This window comes from Branchiostoma belcheri, unplaced genomic scaffold, assembly GCF_001625305.1.
Source record: "Branchiostoma belcheri isolate BF01 breed outbred unplaced genomic scaffold, Haploidv18h27 scaffold68, whole genome shotgun sequence".
Taxonomy (NCBI): domain Eukaryota; kingdom Metazoa; phylum Chordata; class Leptocardii; order Amphioxiformes; family Branchiostomatidae; genus Branchiostoma; species Branchiostoma belcheri.
The window spans coordinates 867,305-885,486 of record NW_017804331.1 but is presented as its reverse complement, the minus strand read 5'-3'; the positions used below and the strand labels follow the sequence as shown (position 1 = coordinate 885,486).

General features: G+C 42.8%; 1 protein-coding gene across 1 annotated transcript in view; it reads left to right on the top strand.

The window, feature by feature from the left end:
• The window catches only part of LOC109484050 (centriole, cilia and spindle-associated protein-like), a 37,855-nt gene extending 28,393 nt beyond the window's left edge, over positions 1 to 9,462 (top strand). Inside the window, exons 5-6 of the mRNA XM_019787240.1 lie at positions 4,378 to 4,595; positions 9,123 to 9,462. Of these exons, the coding sequence (XP_019642799.1) occupies positions 4,378 to 4,595; positions 9,123 to 9,314 (410 nt within the window). The 3' untranslated portion in view covers positions 9,315 to 9,462. The remainder of the gene's footprint in view (positions 1 to 4,377; positions 4,596 to 9,122) is intronic.
• The last annotated feature ends 8,720 nt before the right edge of the window (positions 9,463 to 18,182 follow it).

Here is an 18,182-nt window from a genome sequence, read left to right as displayed (position 1 = left end):
GTATTTCTGACAGAGATGCTCGTCATACTCTGTAATAATAGTTTTGATACTGAAGCCAACGATAAATTTCTGAATCAGTGTGTTTGTCTGAGGTGAAAACTGATGTGACAGTGACACTGTTAGAAATATTGTCAAAGGCTTATGTATGTAACATTACTTAATTTGAGGAAAGTGGTAACTTATAGGTGGGGCAACCTAAAATTCTGATGAGCAACCTAATTTTTGCCGTAGGTTGAGTGGGCAACCTGGTTCAAAAAAGTATTTTGTACACTGCCATAGATAACAAGTACCATTCTGATGATACAGTCTGATTGTAGAGTCTGATGGACTGATGTAGGAAAGAGTTCTGAAGTCTTTTTGTTCAGGCTTTTTTGTTGGAAAACTTCTTCACACCGTTACTTCTAATATCGTGACAAAACAATTTTCCGGTGAGTGAGTCAGTAAATCGTCTCAGAGCTGCCGCCGGCTCTGCATCTGTACCTGCTAAATGATCTACCGGTGAGGCTCAGGAAAAAAAATGTTCTGTTTCCTGTTTCCCGACCGACCGAAGAAAAAACTGCCAACTAGCCTTCTTTTTTGTGTGAACCCCTGCAAGGGACTTAAATTTTGGGGGCTGATGGACCTTTTCAAGCTCCATGATCTGACACCTGAGTGATGAAACGTTGTACAATCGGTTTTCCAACATTAATATAGAAAATACAAGTGTCCTTGTGCAAGTTTTACTTTTAATTGGCATGATTTTTAGTACTTTTAAGTAAAACTTGCACAATTTTTATAAAATCTTTATCTTATATAAATTAGATCACTAGAGATCGCCAAAGGCCCCCCTCAATAAAAAAGATACAAAAAATAGAAAAATATAATCCCTACCGTACCTACTGACGCTAATTTTTTCAGCCCTGAAACAGGAAACATTTTTTCCTAGGCCTAATGAGCACACTCCAGTCTTCCACCTGTTCTGCTGCGTTCTGTTCTGATCTGCATCACAATTCAAACCTCACAATCAGCCATCTAATTTTCCCCTCAGCTGACCACAGACATAATGTTATTGCACATTAACACCCGCACCCTCGGAAAATTGTTAATTGCAAAACCAATTAACGATATAGATGTAACCGTTCCACTTGAGACTTGGGATGAATATTAAGCGCAGACTTGGAGTTGACAGATCCATCAGACAGGCTTATACATCTCCCAACTGATTCAGAGATGCATCTTGTAACTATTAATTCACGAGTCTCACATATTTCAAGGGAAGAATTTTCATCAAATTTTGCACCTATTCTGTAGCCAGGATATAATTCATCTCTGAGTAAAGTCTGCCGGGTTTTGTAATTAAGTTTAAGACCCTACAAGGAATTATGACATTGAATTATCGGAATTATCTCGCTTCAGGCAGAATTCATATAGACTTTACATGTAGTTAATGTGATGTTTCTATTTGTATTATATGTCAATTTTGATTGAGATCATTCACATGTTGGTAACGTTATCAACATAAATACAAAGTTCTAAAGCCTTCTTGACTATATAGCATACTTGCTCTTAATTGCAATGTTCAGAACTAATAATTTTTCTTTGTACTGTTACATTCACAGTTAATGTTAGCCTCCGTGGCAGGCTTATAGAACTGGGGGTTTGGTGGTCTTCGGCTGTTTTCTGATTAGCCCAGTTCTAATTTCAACCAGGCCGGCTATGTTGTCTATATGCAATCAGAAAATAGCACATAAAAGCTCCCAAAGACCCTGAAGACTGTTTTCAACTGTTCAGGGCAAAATATGAGCATTTTGCAGTTGATTCTGAATTTTTATTTTCAAATCAGAAAAAAATGAAGCGGGCGAATCCATTAACCAAGAAATCAAATTGGTGTGGCCTTAAGTTTAGTTTGCACAGTGTACAGTATTGTGAAGACCTAATGTCATTGGAGATGTAAATAATTGTACAAATCTTGTCAGAGTAATATGCAAAATGCTCATATTTTGCCCTGAACAGTTGAAAACAGTCCTTTTCATCCTAGTTGTTACAGTTATTCCATCTTTCAATGCAATGGTATCATTAAAAGTTAAAAATTCATTGTTTAAATTTTGAACCAGCCTGGTGTGTTGACTTGATGGCTCCTATCGTACCATTTTGGGCCATAACAGGATGCCTAGGCCTGTTTTTAGTTTAATTTTTTTTTGGCCTGCCCGCTCCATTATTTTTTTTGGAAAAATCCGTTAACCAAGAAATTAAATTGGTGTGGCCTAATTGCAATGTTGAAAAGTAATATTTTCCCCCCACTGTTCCTCAGTACACTGACAAGTAAGATTTACTGGACTTTATTGATTTTCTGTGCCTTACATCTCCTCAGCAATAACTAAATGCCATTAAGTATCATGTTCCTGTTCCCCTGGATTATGTTCAGTTTTACGAGGCTATATTTATTGATATCTACTTTAGACAATAGAAAAAAAGATGCATATCAGTTTGCCGTGGACTCATGGGGACTCCGCAACTGTTATCTATAATTTTCCACCAAGCATCCAATACTTGACCATAGATTTGTGAATTAGTATCAATGTCAGATCTTTGTGTATTAAGGTAGCACAGAGGAATTCAAGTCAATGATTAGGAAAGTTAAAGGAGCAAATCATCAAATTTTTGTGCTAAAAAAATAAGATATGGTTGACCTTCTAACTGGTAGGCTGGATTTCAGACTAGGCTAGTACACAGGCTAGCTCCTCGGCTCCAGGGCTAGTCTGGGTGCCAGACTGTTGCCAGGGCCAGTATATACAGGCTAGCTCCTCGGCTCCAGGGCTAGCCTGGGTGCCAGACTGTTGCCAGGGGCAATATACAGGCCAGCTCTTCGACTCCAGGGCTAGCCTGGGTGCCAGACTGTTGCCAGGGCCGGTATACACAGGCTAGCTCCTCGGCTCCAGGGCTAGCCTGGGTGCCAGACTGTTGCCAGGGCCAAAAAATAGGCTAGATCCTGAGCACCAGGACCCTGGGAACAGTCTGGCATCCGGGCTATCCAACTGCTTTTTGTTTACTTGCCTTTCCATGTGAAGTCAGGTACACAATCATGCGTTCTTCTCTTACAAAGTGTCCCAGTGTCCCAGTGTCATTCAGTACTCAAGAGCCTTATAAATTACGACTGATTTGCATCAAGATTTTGTAGTGGTTCTCTGAAATACAAGAGTTGTAATGGCGCAGCTAATAATATAGGTGTACAGGTGTACCTAATACTGTAATTCACTTAATGTTCACGGTAGCAAAAGTTCACGGTCTGAGAAAATGGACATGTTCACGGAACTACATATTCACAGTGGCGACAGGTGCAGGAAAAATGAAGTCCAGGAATTATAATGATAAGTTTACAGTAATGACAGTGAAAACAGTAAACATAAAAGTGTTGTAATGTGTTGTTAGGAGACAGTCCCCCATGTCCCCTGTGACAGGAAGTCATCATAACTGTCACCAGACTGACCACATCTGTAACCGATTACTATGTGTGAATAAAGGACTCAGACCACAGTGTCTGAGAGACAGTTCTAGCAGGCAGCCACTGAGTGCGGACATCTTCCATAGACTCTCCTTTCTATACTCTACAAAACTACTGTGAAAAAATCAGTAATTACAGTATTTAGAAAGTTCGGGTACTTTTGTTGTTCGTCCGTCGTAGTCGACGATGACCAATGAACATCACATCAGGTCTTGTGTGTCCGGCTGTGGCTCACAAGTCCTATACGGGCTCTGAAGGTTCTGCCACAGGTCGGGCACAGGTGGGTTTCTGGAGTCCGGGATGTGGGGGCAGCTCTGGAAGCGCGTTTCCTCACGGCTTCTGCGATCCTGGTTTGCTCGTAGAGAGTAGCACCGCTGCTGATGTGGCTGCGCCAGGCAGCACGGTTTTGGGCTGCTGATTCCCAGGTAGATGTGTCTATCTTGAAACTCTGAAGAGAGGTTTTCAGTGTGTCCTTAAAGCGCTTTTTTTGTCCTCCTACTGAGCGTCCTAATTACTCAGGTACTTAATGAGATGCAGACAGAAGAAGCCGGAGTGTCTGAAGTACGGGGATAAAAGATGAAGCATCCGGCATCTTCCTCTAATGGCCTCCTCTTCAAACGTCATGAAAAAAATGAGACTCACTATTTAAGTACTGTACACTCACACACTCTCACTTGTTCCTCTTCACACGAGGGTTAGACATGTTCGTCCCAACAACCAGCACAAATAATAATAATAATATGGGTTTTTATGCTATCATGAAAGTTCATCTGTCATGTCACACTTTCAACCAGTCACTCTGGTCTTCCTCATTAGACTGACCCAGTGTTGACGTCACACTTCAAAGAAGCCACATGACAAGCCTCAAATTTTAAAGTTTCCTTCTTTTCTTGCAGAGGCCAGGCCTCCTCCAGCAAGCCTCGGTAAGACCAGAGTGATCTCCACCAAGGCGAGACCGTCTCGGCCGGTCAGCGCGCCGGTTCGGAGAAAACCGCCGCCGCCGCGCCCGTCGCTCAATCCGCCGTTCCTGGCATACGGAGGAGGGGACCGCGAGAGGGTCACGGGTGACAAACGGACCTTCAACGTCCGAGCCTCCGTCAGGAATAACGAGGAGGTTCGTTACTGTAATTACATTGTATTACCTAATAGTATGTGAAAATGTAGGTATTGTTTTTGGTCTGTCTTTGTGTGCGCACTTGTGCCTTTTTTTCTGTGTGTGTGTGTGTGTGTGTGTGTGTGTGTGTGTGTGTGTGTGTGAAAACTGCTCAGTGTACTAGTATCTGGACCTGTTGACAGCTAAGAAGCCTGGCACCCAGGTTGTTCAACAATCGAGCATACTGTCCATCTAAGGCTGGATGGAACCCAGGCTATAAGAACTGCTCAAAACTACCTGCTAACCCAGGCTGTAAGGACTGTTTAACATTGGAGCATACTGGCCACACTAAGAAGCCTGCTCAGTATGAAACTGCTAAGCCTGGTACCCACATTGAAGCATACTGGCTGCACTAAGACAGAAGAAGCCTGCTCAGTGTTGGTGAAACTGCTGACAGCCAGACCCCGGGGACTCCAACAGGTGGTTGCCATGCTCTGTCTTTAGTTCTCCCCAAGCCTGCGGATTCCTGGATGGTTGTCAGATGCAGGTATGCGGCCTGCCTCTCATTACCACATCACTACCACATCACTGACACTGCAGCTTGGCTCCAGTCACAACGTAAAGGCCTAGGGAAAAAATGTTGTGTTTCCTGTTTTACCAACAACCCTAGAAACAATTGCTGACCGCAGCCTTTTTTGGGGTGGATCCCTGCAAGGGACATACATTTTTCAAGCTGATTGAATCTTTTCTAGCTCCATGATCTGACACCTGACTGATAAAATGCTGTACAATCAGTTTTTCAACATTTTTTTGAAAATGCATCTGTATGTCCTCATGCAAGTTTTACCTTGTTAAACTGTATTGTATACATAGGATCACATGTTGGATCACTAGAAATTGCCAAAGTCTTCTAATAAAAAGAAAGAAAGAAAAAAAGATAATCCCTACCTACCAACCTAACTTTTTTTGCAGGCCAAAACAGGAAACACAACATTTTTTTCGTAGGCCTAAACGGTGAGAGAGCATTGTGTTGTCATCGCCGGGGCACTCAGTCACCAAACGAGCTGAAATGTGCCAACTCCACTGCCACCTTCTCTTTTACCAATATAATCTGACACCGTTGGCAGACGACTTGCCAGGCTGGCTGAAATGTGATTATAATACAAGCCACATTATTTTCCCCGGGCCCAAATTGCGAGCAATGTTCCCAAATGGAGTCACAGACAATGCGTTGGCTCCCGGTGATGGCAACGGGATCCCTGGAAAATTGCCTCTTTCCAAATGTTTTTGGGCAAACCGGTTTTTGATGTATTTCATATATTATTATAGCACAGTGAGTTCGGACCATTTCCCACAAGGCACGCACAGTTGTAATACACCGGTGAAGAAAGTTCAAAGACAATAATCTTGGATGTGTTTGATCTCCTGTGCGGAAGACATGTGTGTTTGTGTGATGGATCTTGGCCCCTGAATGAGAAGACTATCCTCCCCGGCCAACCAGGCGAACCGGCTTGAGCAAGACGGACAGACCGCAGCGACACGTGCAGCATCCGCAGACACCCTGTTTTCTGCGGGGTTCAGAGATTGTGATTATGTCATGAATCACAGCAGGGCTCGAGCCCAGCCGGCACTCAGTTTTCCCTCAATTGCAGGAACTTTGCAGCGTGTGACGGAAAAAGTTTTCAACGAGGGCATGCAAGGGGGGGTCCCGACAACGCTCTACGCTGAATTCGGAAACCTCTCGATTACGCTTCCAAGTGGCTACAACGCATTACGTAGGATTAAAACGCCAAATACGCTCACCGCAAAAATATTAGAGCGGTCCGTCTACGCTCTACGTAGAATTAAAACGGCCGATTACGCTCTATAGAAAAGGGCTTGCGGGCCCCTTAAACCAATCCGTCAACCCTGACAGACAAAAATTTGGGGGAAAAATATAAAAACATCCAAGGGACCAGCGACAACCACTCTCAATCCCATGATTTGCCTCTCAAAATGTAGGAAACTGTGTTTTTAAAGGTATGAAAATCCCAAATTTGCTCTTGGATCCTCCTAGATTGTAACTGCGAGCACTCTCCCCCCTGGTCCAGAAATGATCCTGGGCTGACGAAAAAAAAATCAAGCTTGCTGGAGTCCTGACTCGCACGCGGCCACACTACTACACACCATTGGTCTCTCTGCAATCTTCTGGTCTGTATGCTGAGGAAATCGAAGCGTAAGACAAAGTGTCTAAGAGAAATATAATAACCCATACCAAGATTTGTACACTGTGCCCTGGTGGACTGCAAGAAGTAGATTGGCCAGTTTTTTCACACTGACCCTGACCTAACAGCATACATCAATGTTAATGATGGAAGACATGCATGTCACTTCCACAATTCCTTCAATACTTTATTATATACAGCACATACAGTATTGTATTGTTCATATCTATTTATTGCATCACAGTTTACAGTTTTATTTCTTTCAAAAAATCTCTCAAAAAAATCTTTAACACTCTTTAGACTGTCTCGCCCAAAGATCTGGCTGTATTACAATGTACATAAGGAGGGCCCGCATGGAGGGTCCCGACAACACTATACGGTCATCTACACTAAATATTGAGAGCCGGCTACTGTTATGCTGCAGTAGCGATTACGCTTTACGATAAATTCCAAGTGGCTACAATGCATTACGTAGAATTAAAACTCAAATTACGCTCTATGCAAAATGCGCCAATTATGCTCTACGTTGAATTAGAGCGGTCTGTCCTACGTTCTACATAGAATTAAAACGGCCGATTACACTCTACGGAAAAGGGCATGTGGGCCCCATCACTGTCAGTATCCCACTGTGTCCTGCTTGCGCCAGTTACAAAAATGTACATCTTGTACAGCAAATTTGCACCAGCCTGCGTTAGGGTACCATCAGGATTTAGCTCTTTCACTATCAAAAAAATCTAATAAAGCTGTGAAGTGTTTTACTGGTGACCTGATGGGGAAATAGGTCAAACTACAGACTGGTCAACATTACTGCTGACCTGCAGGATGTTGACCTTTACTAACTGCTGATGAGTTGCATGGAAGATGGTTAGACATCTAGGTAATAGAAAACTGTTACTCAAACAACTGGATAGATTTTGTGATAGTTCTCTTCTATACTAATGATATGATACAGCATATTGGTCTAAATATAGGATTGACAAAGTTGTTCCTTTACAAATTTCCCAGTTCTGCTATGTACAATGAATGGAAAATTGTGTCTGATGTTTGATGGACATGTTACATGTGTGCGAGTATGTGTGTCTGTGTGTGTGTGTCTGTCTGTCTGTCTGTGTGTCTGTGTGTGTGTGTGTGTCTGTGCATCTGTCTGTGGTATAGCTTTACAGACTAGACTGTAAATTATATAATGTATAATAGTAGAATAACTGAATAGGGCATTGGAGATAGAAGAGTCTTGTAGGGCACATCAAAAAACAATATTGGCCGTTGACATGACTCTTACAAGCTCCGCCAAAAAAGATCTCACTTCTCTCACTGGTGGGCTCCAACCAAACATGGTGCTATAGTACGGATCTATTTTGGTTTTTCTCCTCATCTCTTATCTTGTTGTCAGGAAGGAATTAAGTTCTAACAGCTGGCCTTTAATTCTGTCGCTGGGGAGATAGGGGAGGTATGGGCCTGGAGCGGGCTTGGAGCAGGCAGCTTGGGCGTGGCGAGCCTAATCAGGACATACTGATGGTATCTCGTGGTGAAAAATTGATAAATCAAAGTGCTTTCCCCTGGCCAATGGTGACATCTGGGCTGCTTCTACTGTTTTAATGAGGTTGAGACAGAGCTGCACATGTTTTGTTGTTGCCCTTGGTAGTGTGTGAGGGTGTGTGTGTGTGTGTGTGTGTGAACACAATAACTCGAGAAGGCTTAGGCAGATTGTCTTGATATTTGGTACTTGGGTTGGTCTTCGTGAGACCTCGAAATGATCAGATTTTGAGCCCCCTGGCGTCTTCTTATGGGACTGCAATAGAACAGTCCTGGTTTGTATATTTGTGAGCCAGCCCTAATCAGGACATACTGATGGTATCTCCTGGTGAAAAATTAATAAATCAAAGTGCTTTCCCCTGGCCAATGGTGACATCTGGGCTGCTTCTACTGTTTTAATGAGGTTGAGATGGAGCTGTGTGTGTGTTTTGTTGAGGATTTGTGTCTGTTGTTGCCATGCAGGTGTACATTTCATTACCTTCGCCAAGAGGGTTATGTTTTTGGTAGCATTTATGTGTTTGTGTGTGTGTTTACTGTTGACAGTTATGCTTGTGGTTATCAGTTTATTTTTGCTGTTTACAGTTATGTTTGTCATTGTGAAATAAAAAGTTTAGTCTTTATGAAATAATAAAGACAATAAATAAAGACTAAAATAAATAAATTTTTTCTTAGAAGAGTTTAGTCTTTATGAAATAATGACTTTCATGCTAATCTGTGTTTGTCCTTGCCAGTTTATGTTTGATGTTGACATTTTATGTTTGTTGTTTACAGTTCTTGTTTGTTGTTGACAGTTTGTGTTTGTCGTTGCCAGGTGTACCTGTCCGCCCTGCGTGCGCTGCGGAGACGAGAGATGCAGGTAAAGTCGGCGCTGGAGGCGAGACACCGCGACGCGCAGAGACGAGTGGCGCTCTCCCGGAGCCGGACGGTCCCCCCGCCCAGGTCAGACACTTCGCAGTGGAGGACAGAGTACCAAAGCAACTACCAGCCCCAGTCTGCAGCCTGACACATGTGTACTGTGCCTACATGTATCTAGTTCTACCCCCGGTATGCCTGAATGAGTTAGAGTTTAGTCTCTACCAGACTAACTACGCTGGCTATATATAGGAGAATATTTTCCGGGGGAGTTTGGCCGCCTTGGGGTTTGACTTCGGAGGGAACGAAACTACCTCCCCGCGGCCGGACTCCCCTGGCCAATTTGATTTTCTTTTTTGCCGAATTCTATCATCCGTATTCCCGTAGAAAGGCCTGGTGGAGGCTAGTTAGGGTTAGGGTTAGGGTTGGGGTTAGGTTAGGGTTAGGGTTAGGGTTAGGCTCAGATGATGCTTCTGGATAGTCTCTGCGTATCCAAGAACAATACATTTACCAGAGCAACTACCAGCCCCAGTCTGCAGCCTGACACATGTAGAGTGTCTACTAGCATCTAGTTCTGTACCTGAATGAGTTATGGTTACGGTTAGGGTTAGGGTATTACTAAGGGATATGGTTCTGGATAGTCTCCTCGTATCCAAGAACGTACTTCAAGCCCCGGTCTGCCGCCTGGCACATGTGTACTGTGCCTATCTAGTTCGATGCCTGAATGAGTTAGAGTTAGGATCAGGCATGGTTCTAGATAGTCTCTGCATATCCAAGAACATACATTTACCAGAGAAAGTACCAGCCCCAGTTTGGACGTGTACTGTGCCTATCTAGTTCTATGCCTGAATGAGTTAGGTTTAGGGTTAGGGTTAGGGTTAGGCTCAGATGATGCTTCTGGATAGTCTCTGCATATGCAAGAACATACATTTACCAGAGCAACTTCCAGCCCCAGTTTGGACGTGTACTGTGCCTATCTAGTTCCATGCCCGTAGCCAGGATTTTTAAAGGGGGGGGGGTTCTTCCCACTGCTTGAGGGGACCAGCGAGCGCCCAAGGGGTTCCGGGGGTATGCTCCCCCTGAAAATTTTGAAAAATGAACCTTCTGACATGGCATTTCCTGCGTTTTTGAGAGGATTTCTGAGAAAAAATCAGAGATAACTTTTTATTCAATGACAAAATAGGCAGTTTTTAAACGATTCCAGCCCCGCTGGTGATACGAATCAGTCCATCTAGAAAAGAAGAATCTTGGACCTTTAGATAAAAAGTGGACTAAAAAGTGGACCTTTGAGCCTTGTGGGGGGTTCTTCCGACCCCCCGAACCCCCCCTGGCTACGGGCATGAGTTCTATGCCTGAATGAGTTAGGGTTAGGGTTAGGGTTAGATGATGCTTCTGGATAGTCTCTGCGTATCCAAGAACATACATTTATAATTACCAAAGCAACTTCCAGCCCTAGTCTGCCGCCTGACAGCCCTGCACTGCATCCAGAACCGTGCCTGAGTCTGTCAATTATCTTGTTTTTGTCCAGGCCTGTTTTTGTCCAAGGGTACAACAGAAGTTGAAGGTTGGAGTAATTAGGTCACGTCAATCGAGCACGTCTGCTTTTCCGCATTCATTTCGAGGTGGAAGGGTCATTGTATATATCTAACGATGTCTATCTAGTTCTGTGCCTAAATGGGTTAGGGTTAGGATCAGACACGGTTCTGGATAGTCTCTGCGTATCCAAGAACATACATTTTCCCCAGGCCTGGTTCTGGATATGCATGGACTATCCAGAACCGTGCCCGGGCATGATTCTGGATAAAGCACGATACTGGATATACATGTATAGCATGGTTCTGGATACTTGTGGACTATCCTAAACGGTGCCTAAGCATGGTTCTGGATAAAGTACTGTTCTGGATAAAGCAATTGGTTCTGGATATAGCATGGTTGTGGATACAGGTGGACTATCCTAAACAGTGCCTGAACATGGTTCTGGATAAAGCACTGCTCTGGATAAAGCATGGTTCGATCTGGATATAGCATGGTTCTGGATACTTGCGGACTATCCTAAACAGTGTCTGGGCATGGTTCTGGATAAAGCATGATTCTGGATACACATGCATGGGCTATCCAGAACCGTACCTAAGCACAGTTCTGGATACATGTGGACTATCTACAACAGTGCCTGTGCATGGTTCTCGGAAACAACAAGGTGCGGCCTCCAGCCCCGTGAGTCGGCTGTACGTCAGGCAGAGTTGCCCACACTGTCGGTACCAGCGGGGCTCCTCTAACCTACAGCACAGACAAGTTCACCCGCTGCCAAAACTGGTACCTGCAAATTGGCAAGTCGTGCAGACAAGGGGAGACACAAACTACGAGACACAACTGTTGTCAATTAAACTACTGCCGCTTGGAGGGTTGCTTTTTGCTAAGTATAAACCTGCATTTCTCCTCTGGTCTCTCAGTCACTGACGAAAGCTGGTGGATGCTACCTGAAACGTCTGACCGTTTCCAAAATCATATCCAGTTGCTTGAGTAATAAGAGTTACTGTTTTTTGGAGTATCTTATTACCTGGATGTCTAACCTTCATCGACGCAGTTGCTTGTACATTCTGCCGTGCGGACGTGAGATAATTTGCGACGATGCTAAAAAAGAACATTATTATGGACGAGGGTCATTTACAACTTTTATGTCGCAGGCATCAGTAATCAATGTGGGAGATCGCGCCATTAGGAGGGGGAGAGTAGATGAGGTTATCGGAAAATTGTGGCAGCATCGATTGTACATTGTAATATTAATGGCAAATGGAAGAATGGGGGGGGGGGTGGCGGGTGTAAATGTTGGATGGGAAGGTTCCCCAGGTGTGCCCGGCGAAATTAACCGGTGGATGAACGATCGGCAACCCGGCCGGGCCGGGTCAAAAGGCCAGATCTGACGATACTCCGCTCTCTGTCAAACAATACGTCCTCCTTTGCACATACCCGTAGCCAGCACGTCTGCAGCGCGGAACCCTGGATTTTCGCGGTTTTCGTTGGATTTTTGGTCAACGTTGCATCAGAATTTTGCCTGTTGCAGACGATATCTTTTAAGACATAACATTTGGAAACTACTGTCAGAATGCTAACTTTATATGAGCAAATACAACCTTATATGAGACGTTCTGCCAAAATGCTATGTACAATACATTATGGGTTTTGCACAGGTGCAGTACGTTCTGCCGACGTGCTCCCGTAGCCTGGGTTCCAGACCTATAGCACACTGGACACAAAATATCTCAGTGAGCTCACTGAGATATTTTGTGTCCAGTGTGCTATGGGTCTGGAACCCAGGCTAACATACCCTTGGTTTTGTACACATATCTACTACACTGATGAAGGTTAGACATCCAGGTAATGAGATACACAAGGAATCAGTTTTGAAAATCTAAGCAATTGCTTTAGCTTTACTTGCAGGGTTTAGAATACCCCATGCACACAGGTAGAATGGATACTTGCAGGGTTTAGAATACCCCATGCACACAGGACTCAGAATAGGACAAGGCTGCCAGGAACGACTGCGATACCTTATCAAGGTTCACAGGCTCGATTATGCAGTGGTTAGGACAGGGGAGAAGAGATAGGACAGCCAGCTGCATACAGGTGGCATATATGACATACAGTTATGTTGTATATATTGGGACCTGACTATGTAATTATTGTACATGTATGATTTTACTATGGAGGTGATATGATATGGTTCCTAGACACATAATTATCTATACATTGTACATACCGTGGTCAATATTGACCGAATGAGGCCATGTGAAGCATGATTTTAAACAGCTTTTAATAAGAAATAACTGTTAAAGGAATAACAGTGAATCATGGTAGAAATATTTGACAAAGAAATATTGAAGAATAAGTTGATTAACTCTGTAAATCTATAGAGTGACAGAAAGGGAGACCCTTTCTACATGTATGAGACTATTTTCTGGTAATTGTAATTAGTAGTTTTGCCTGTCATCTGGTGTAGGATCTAAAGGAAGAATAACATTAAATCATGATAGAAATATTTTGACAAGGAAATATTGAAGTTACTTTTCTGTGGAATCAATTGTGGAGAACCTTTCTACATGTATGTGTTGTGTTGTATGAGATTATTTTCTGTTACGTTTGCTCCCCTGTCCACGTTTGGCCTATAATCACTTCAATCATGATAGATTCAGTATTTGACAAAGAAATATTTAAGAATAACTTAATTTAATTAATTTAATAGAATAACTGTAACCCAAAACATGTAAGTGGCTCTCACGAGCCTTGTTTTGAGGTGAATTCTGAAGTAAATAAAAAAAAAAAAAAAATTACTGTGTAAATTAAATTTTGTGACGGAAAGGAAAAACCTTTCCATATGTCTGCCTACCTGCCTGTTGTATGTGACTATTTTGTTGTACATGTACAGTGTAGGTGTGCTCCCCTGTCCATATTTGTTTTTCCTGTAAGGCCATGTTGATTTGAATATATGGATGACATCCTCCGGGAACCCCAAAATTGATGCGCGCGTGCGAATAAAAAAAGGTTTTGCACAAAAAAAAAGTTGTTTTCATTCTGAAATCTACGTGGTCATGAGGGTTTAACAAATGGGACAGAATATGGTTTGGCGAATAATCTAGTCTTCAAGTTAATTTCTTTACAATTTCGTCTTTTTTCGTTTGATTTTGGCATTCTATGACATAGGTATGGTTTTTTTGTAACTTACGTATATTTTTGCTCATTTTGCAACTGTTTTGTACGATTTACAGTATGGTTGAAAACTTTTTTTTTTTTGTGAAACGGCCGAAAATTCATGCGCGCGCGGATGTCATCCATATTTTGGATTTGATTTTATAATCAAATCAACATGGCCTAATCTGCAGTAGGATCTAAATGGCAGGTAGTGGAGATGGTTGGTGCCGATGAACCCAGGGTCGGGCGGGCCGGGGTGACGTAGGGGATCGCCGGGTGTGTCTGCCCCGCGCGGCAACGGAATATTAACCACCCAAAATGAAGCCATTTGTCTCCTCTCCGGCCTGTCAGTTCCGTTAAGGTCCTTTGTACGGTCCCTTGAGATTAATGGAGTAAGCCGGTGGATATGTGATGTCAGTAACTCACTTGTGGCTGCCGTGTCCAGCTATTCTTATTGACTCTAACTCTCCATGCAGATGTTTTGAGTTTTAGCTTATTTTTGGCGTGTTTTTAGGCTTTTTATTGGGCTCTCTTTCGTGCATTGGTATCTTTTTTTATGCCACCCCCCCCCCAAAAGATACCAGTGCAAAATAGAAAGCCTGATAAAAAAGCCTAAAAACACGCCAAAAAATAAGCCAAAACCCAAACCTCTGCTTGGAGAGTAAGTGACTGCTAGTAAGAGGATTTTTGAAGTAAATTATGTCTGAATGGTGATTTGTAGTTACTGGAGCTTTTGCAGAATTGACTTTTATATTGTGGAAATCGATTGTATATTTTAAAATTCATGATGTTTTGATATAGAATACAGAGAACAAGTTTAAATTTAAGTGGTCTGTGTTGTCATTTTTTTTGTAGGGTATTAATACTATAATAGGTCTAAAGCAGACATGGTTATATATTAGATAATAGGATGTCCACAATTAGGCCCAGGGGGCCTCTCAATATTGCGAATAACAAGAGGAAATGGAGTTAGAGATCATGCCACTGGGGTCACATTTAACACAGATCAGACAGGATAAGGACATTATATAGACAGGATAATTGTAGAATTAAAGGGTGTAGTGCCTGTCTACATAATGTTGTACATGTAGCCTCTACCAGGCTTTGGGAGGCGGTTGGAAAGAGTAGAAATCAGTCAAATAGAGAGATAACATGCCAGGGGAGTTGGTCTGCTGGAGAGTACACTAATCTTACAGTTTGCCTCACCTGACTGTTCTCTCCAGCAGACCAACTCCCCTTGCATGCTGTCTCTATATTTGGTCCATTTCTACTCTTTCCAGCCGCCTCCCAAAGCCTGGTAGAGGCTAGTAAAATGGGAGAGTTTTGCAGCATAACAGCATTCGGTTTTTGTGCAGTTTTCTTGTGTGTGGAGCCGAACAGTTCCCAGTGAGCTGTGAGATCCTGTCTGTAAAGTGAAAAGTAGTGGATGCTACTTGACAGTTTTCAAATTCTATTCGGTTGCTACTGAAACATCTGACAGTTTTCAAAATCTATCCAGTTGCTTGAGGAACAGTTTTCTTGTGTGTGGAGCTGAGTATTATTATGTAAAATGCAGTTTGTTTTTTGCAGTTTGCTTTTAAACTTCGACTGTAATTTAATTAAGTGTAAATTGGACGCAATTCAGTGGTCCCACAGACTCCAATTTTCAATTAATGGATCTTGAATTTTGAATCTTGAACAGTTTTCAGTGAGCCACGTGCTACACATGTACGTAATTTTTAACAATGAATTTTGAACTTTTAATCAAAACCGCTGCATTGAAAGATGGAAAAAACTGTAACAACTAGGAAGAAAAGGACTTTCCTCAATTGTTGTGGGCAAAATATGAGCATATTTGAGTTGATTCAGAACCAGAATTTTTTTTTTGTTGTTGTTGTTACAAATCAGAAGAAAATGAAGAGGCAAATCTGAGAACCAACAAATTAAATTGGTGTGGCCCATATCTATCCAGTTGCTTGAGAAAACTGTTTTCCGTGAACAGTTTGCAGTGAGCCGCGAGCCGGTACCTGTGAAGGTGCCACCTGTCGACGCGGTGTTTACCCCCGCCACTCAGCCTGAAAATTACTAACCCAATCACAGCCTGCAATAAAACCCCAGCTAGCGACGGAAATTTCTTAATTACAAACCTGATGATTTTGTTGTTTTCCGTTTCCTTGTTTCTGCGGCAATCTGTTTCTACCCAGCCAGGTGTAGTCTCCACCAGACTCCTTTGCAGGCTGAATTAAGGCCACAGCAAGTAATTTGTATGGATGACATCAGCTCGCGCATTAATTTTCGCCTGATTTTTGGGGAAAAAATAAGAAATTTTGTTGCCTTCTGGCAGTGGTCAACATGCCGAAAATGGGCAAAGATGTCTGTTGGCAGATAACTATGAAGAGAGGAGACAAGACAAGGATCTGATTTCATGTTTTGTTTCTTACTTTGATACAGTGATACGTGATGCTGGCTGTGTATATGTGATGTTCCCACTGAATCAAAACCATTTGTACAATGATTGAGTCAAAATTTCAAAATGTAGGAACCTTGTTTTTTTTCGGCCCGTCTTGCTTTTTTCCGCCCGCTCGCATTAGATTTGGAATCTGCGGAGGATGTCATCCATAAAATTTACTTGTTGTGGCCTAATAGTAAATCACTTAATGCATACACAACACAGTAGCAAAACTTCACGATCTGAGAAAAATGGACATGTTCACAGAACTATATGTTCACGGTGGTGATATTTGGTGGAAAAAGAAAGTCACAGGAATTATTTGTTAACTGTGATGATAAGTTCATGGTACAGAAGTGACAGTGAAAACAGTGAACGTAAAAGTACAGTGAACAAATCAGTAACTTAATTACAGTAATAGAAGTCGGCCTAAAAAGAAAGTAGCTGGCCAGGAGAGTTGGCTGGCCATAGAGGGACCAGTTTGCCTGGACCTTTTTTTTAGGTAAAACAACACTACCAGCAGGCTAGCCCCCTGCTACCCTGCTGTAGTGCTTGCACAACTGTGTGGCCCAAGGGCTACAGAAACGTAGATAGGCACCACCCCTATGCACAGAGTGGAATGGGACTTTTTCTACCTTTTTTTAAAAGTTTCTGCAACAACCTGTTTAGCCCAGGCAGGCATGTAGTGTGATGTGGTGCTCTCCGAGTTTTGGGTTTGGGATTTGGCTTTTTTTGTGTGACTGTGTTTTTAGGCTTTTTATCAGGCTTTATTATTGCACTGGTATCTTTTTTTTTTCCTAACTACAATTAAGAATTTTTCGTAAAAAATTATTTTTTTACATAAAAAAAATTATTTTAATAATTATTTTTTCTTAACCAAAACCCAAACCCCTTCATTTTTGGGAGCATAAAATTCCTTCTAAAATGGGAGCAGTCTGGAGGGACAGGCTCTTCAGCTAAAGGGAATAATGCACAGGTAGGGTCTAAACTTTCCTACTTTGGTCAAGTTTTGTTTATTTCACCAGTTTAGTGGGCGTAATGAGAGATGTGAGTGGTTCAAGGTCATGTCTGGCCAGAGCGGATGGATACCATGGAAAATGTAGGTCAAAGTTGAGGTTTGTTTACTATCATCAGCTGTGGCGGGAGTTTGAGATGGACGACCCCCTGTTTTCTTTCTATATGTGGGAATCAGACCCTTGTGGCTACCTGGTGCAGAAGAATTTTTGAGATTGAGGTGTGGGCAAGTACTTTCATGAGGACTTCTAAGTGTATTTAAGCATGTGTTCCTATGGACAAATCTAATAGTACTGTCTGCCCAGTAGTGAAGTGTTAAGGCAGGAAGACAGCTGGGTGCAAACACAAAAGGTACACTAACGTGACGCACGGACCCCCCATGAAGCCGAAACTTGCACTTGACTTCGGCCTCAACAACGGTAATCTGCCTGCCAAAAATCATGGACGTCGAATCATGCCTTCCAGAGTTATATCGCTAAATCCGTAGTCCCCACAATGCGGCGAGACAATTTCATAGTCCTTCTGACGAAGACAATTAACCAAAACCCAAACCCCTTCATTTTTGGGAGAATAGAATTGCTTCTAAAATGGGAGCAGTCTGGAGGGACAGGCTCTTCAGCTAAAGGGAACCTCTTCCCCACCAGAGTAGTGAAGTGTTTGGGCAGGAAGACAGATGGGTGCTTCTCCTGTGTGCGTTAACACGTGGTGAACCAGAAGAATAAGTTTACATGTTTGGGAGGAGTGGGTGTGGCATGTGGACTGTGTGTTGATGGATGTGTACATCAGGCGGGGCGGCTCCTGCTGTGTGTTTACTCTACTGACTGCTGCTACTCCAGGGTACATGTATGTAAAACACTCCCAGTCAGTCAGTCCCAGATGTGCCGGCATGGC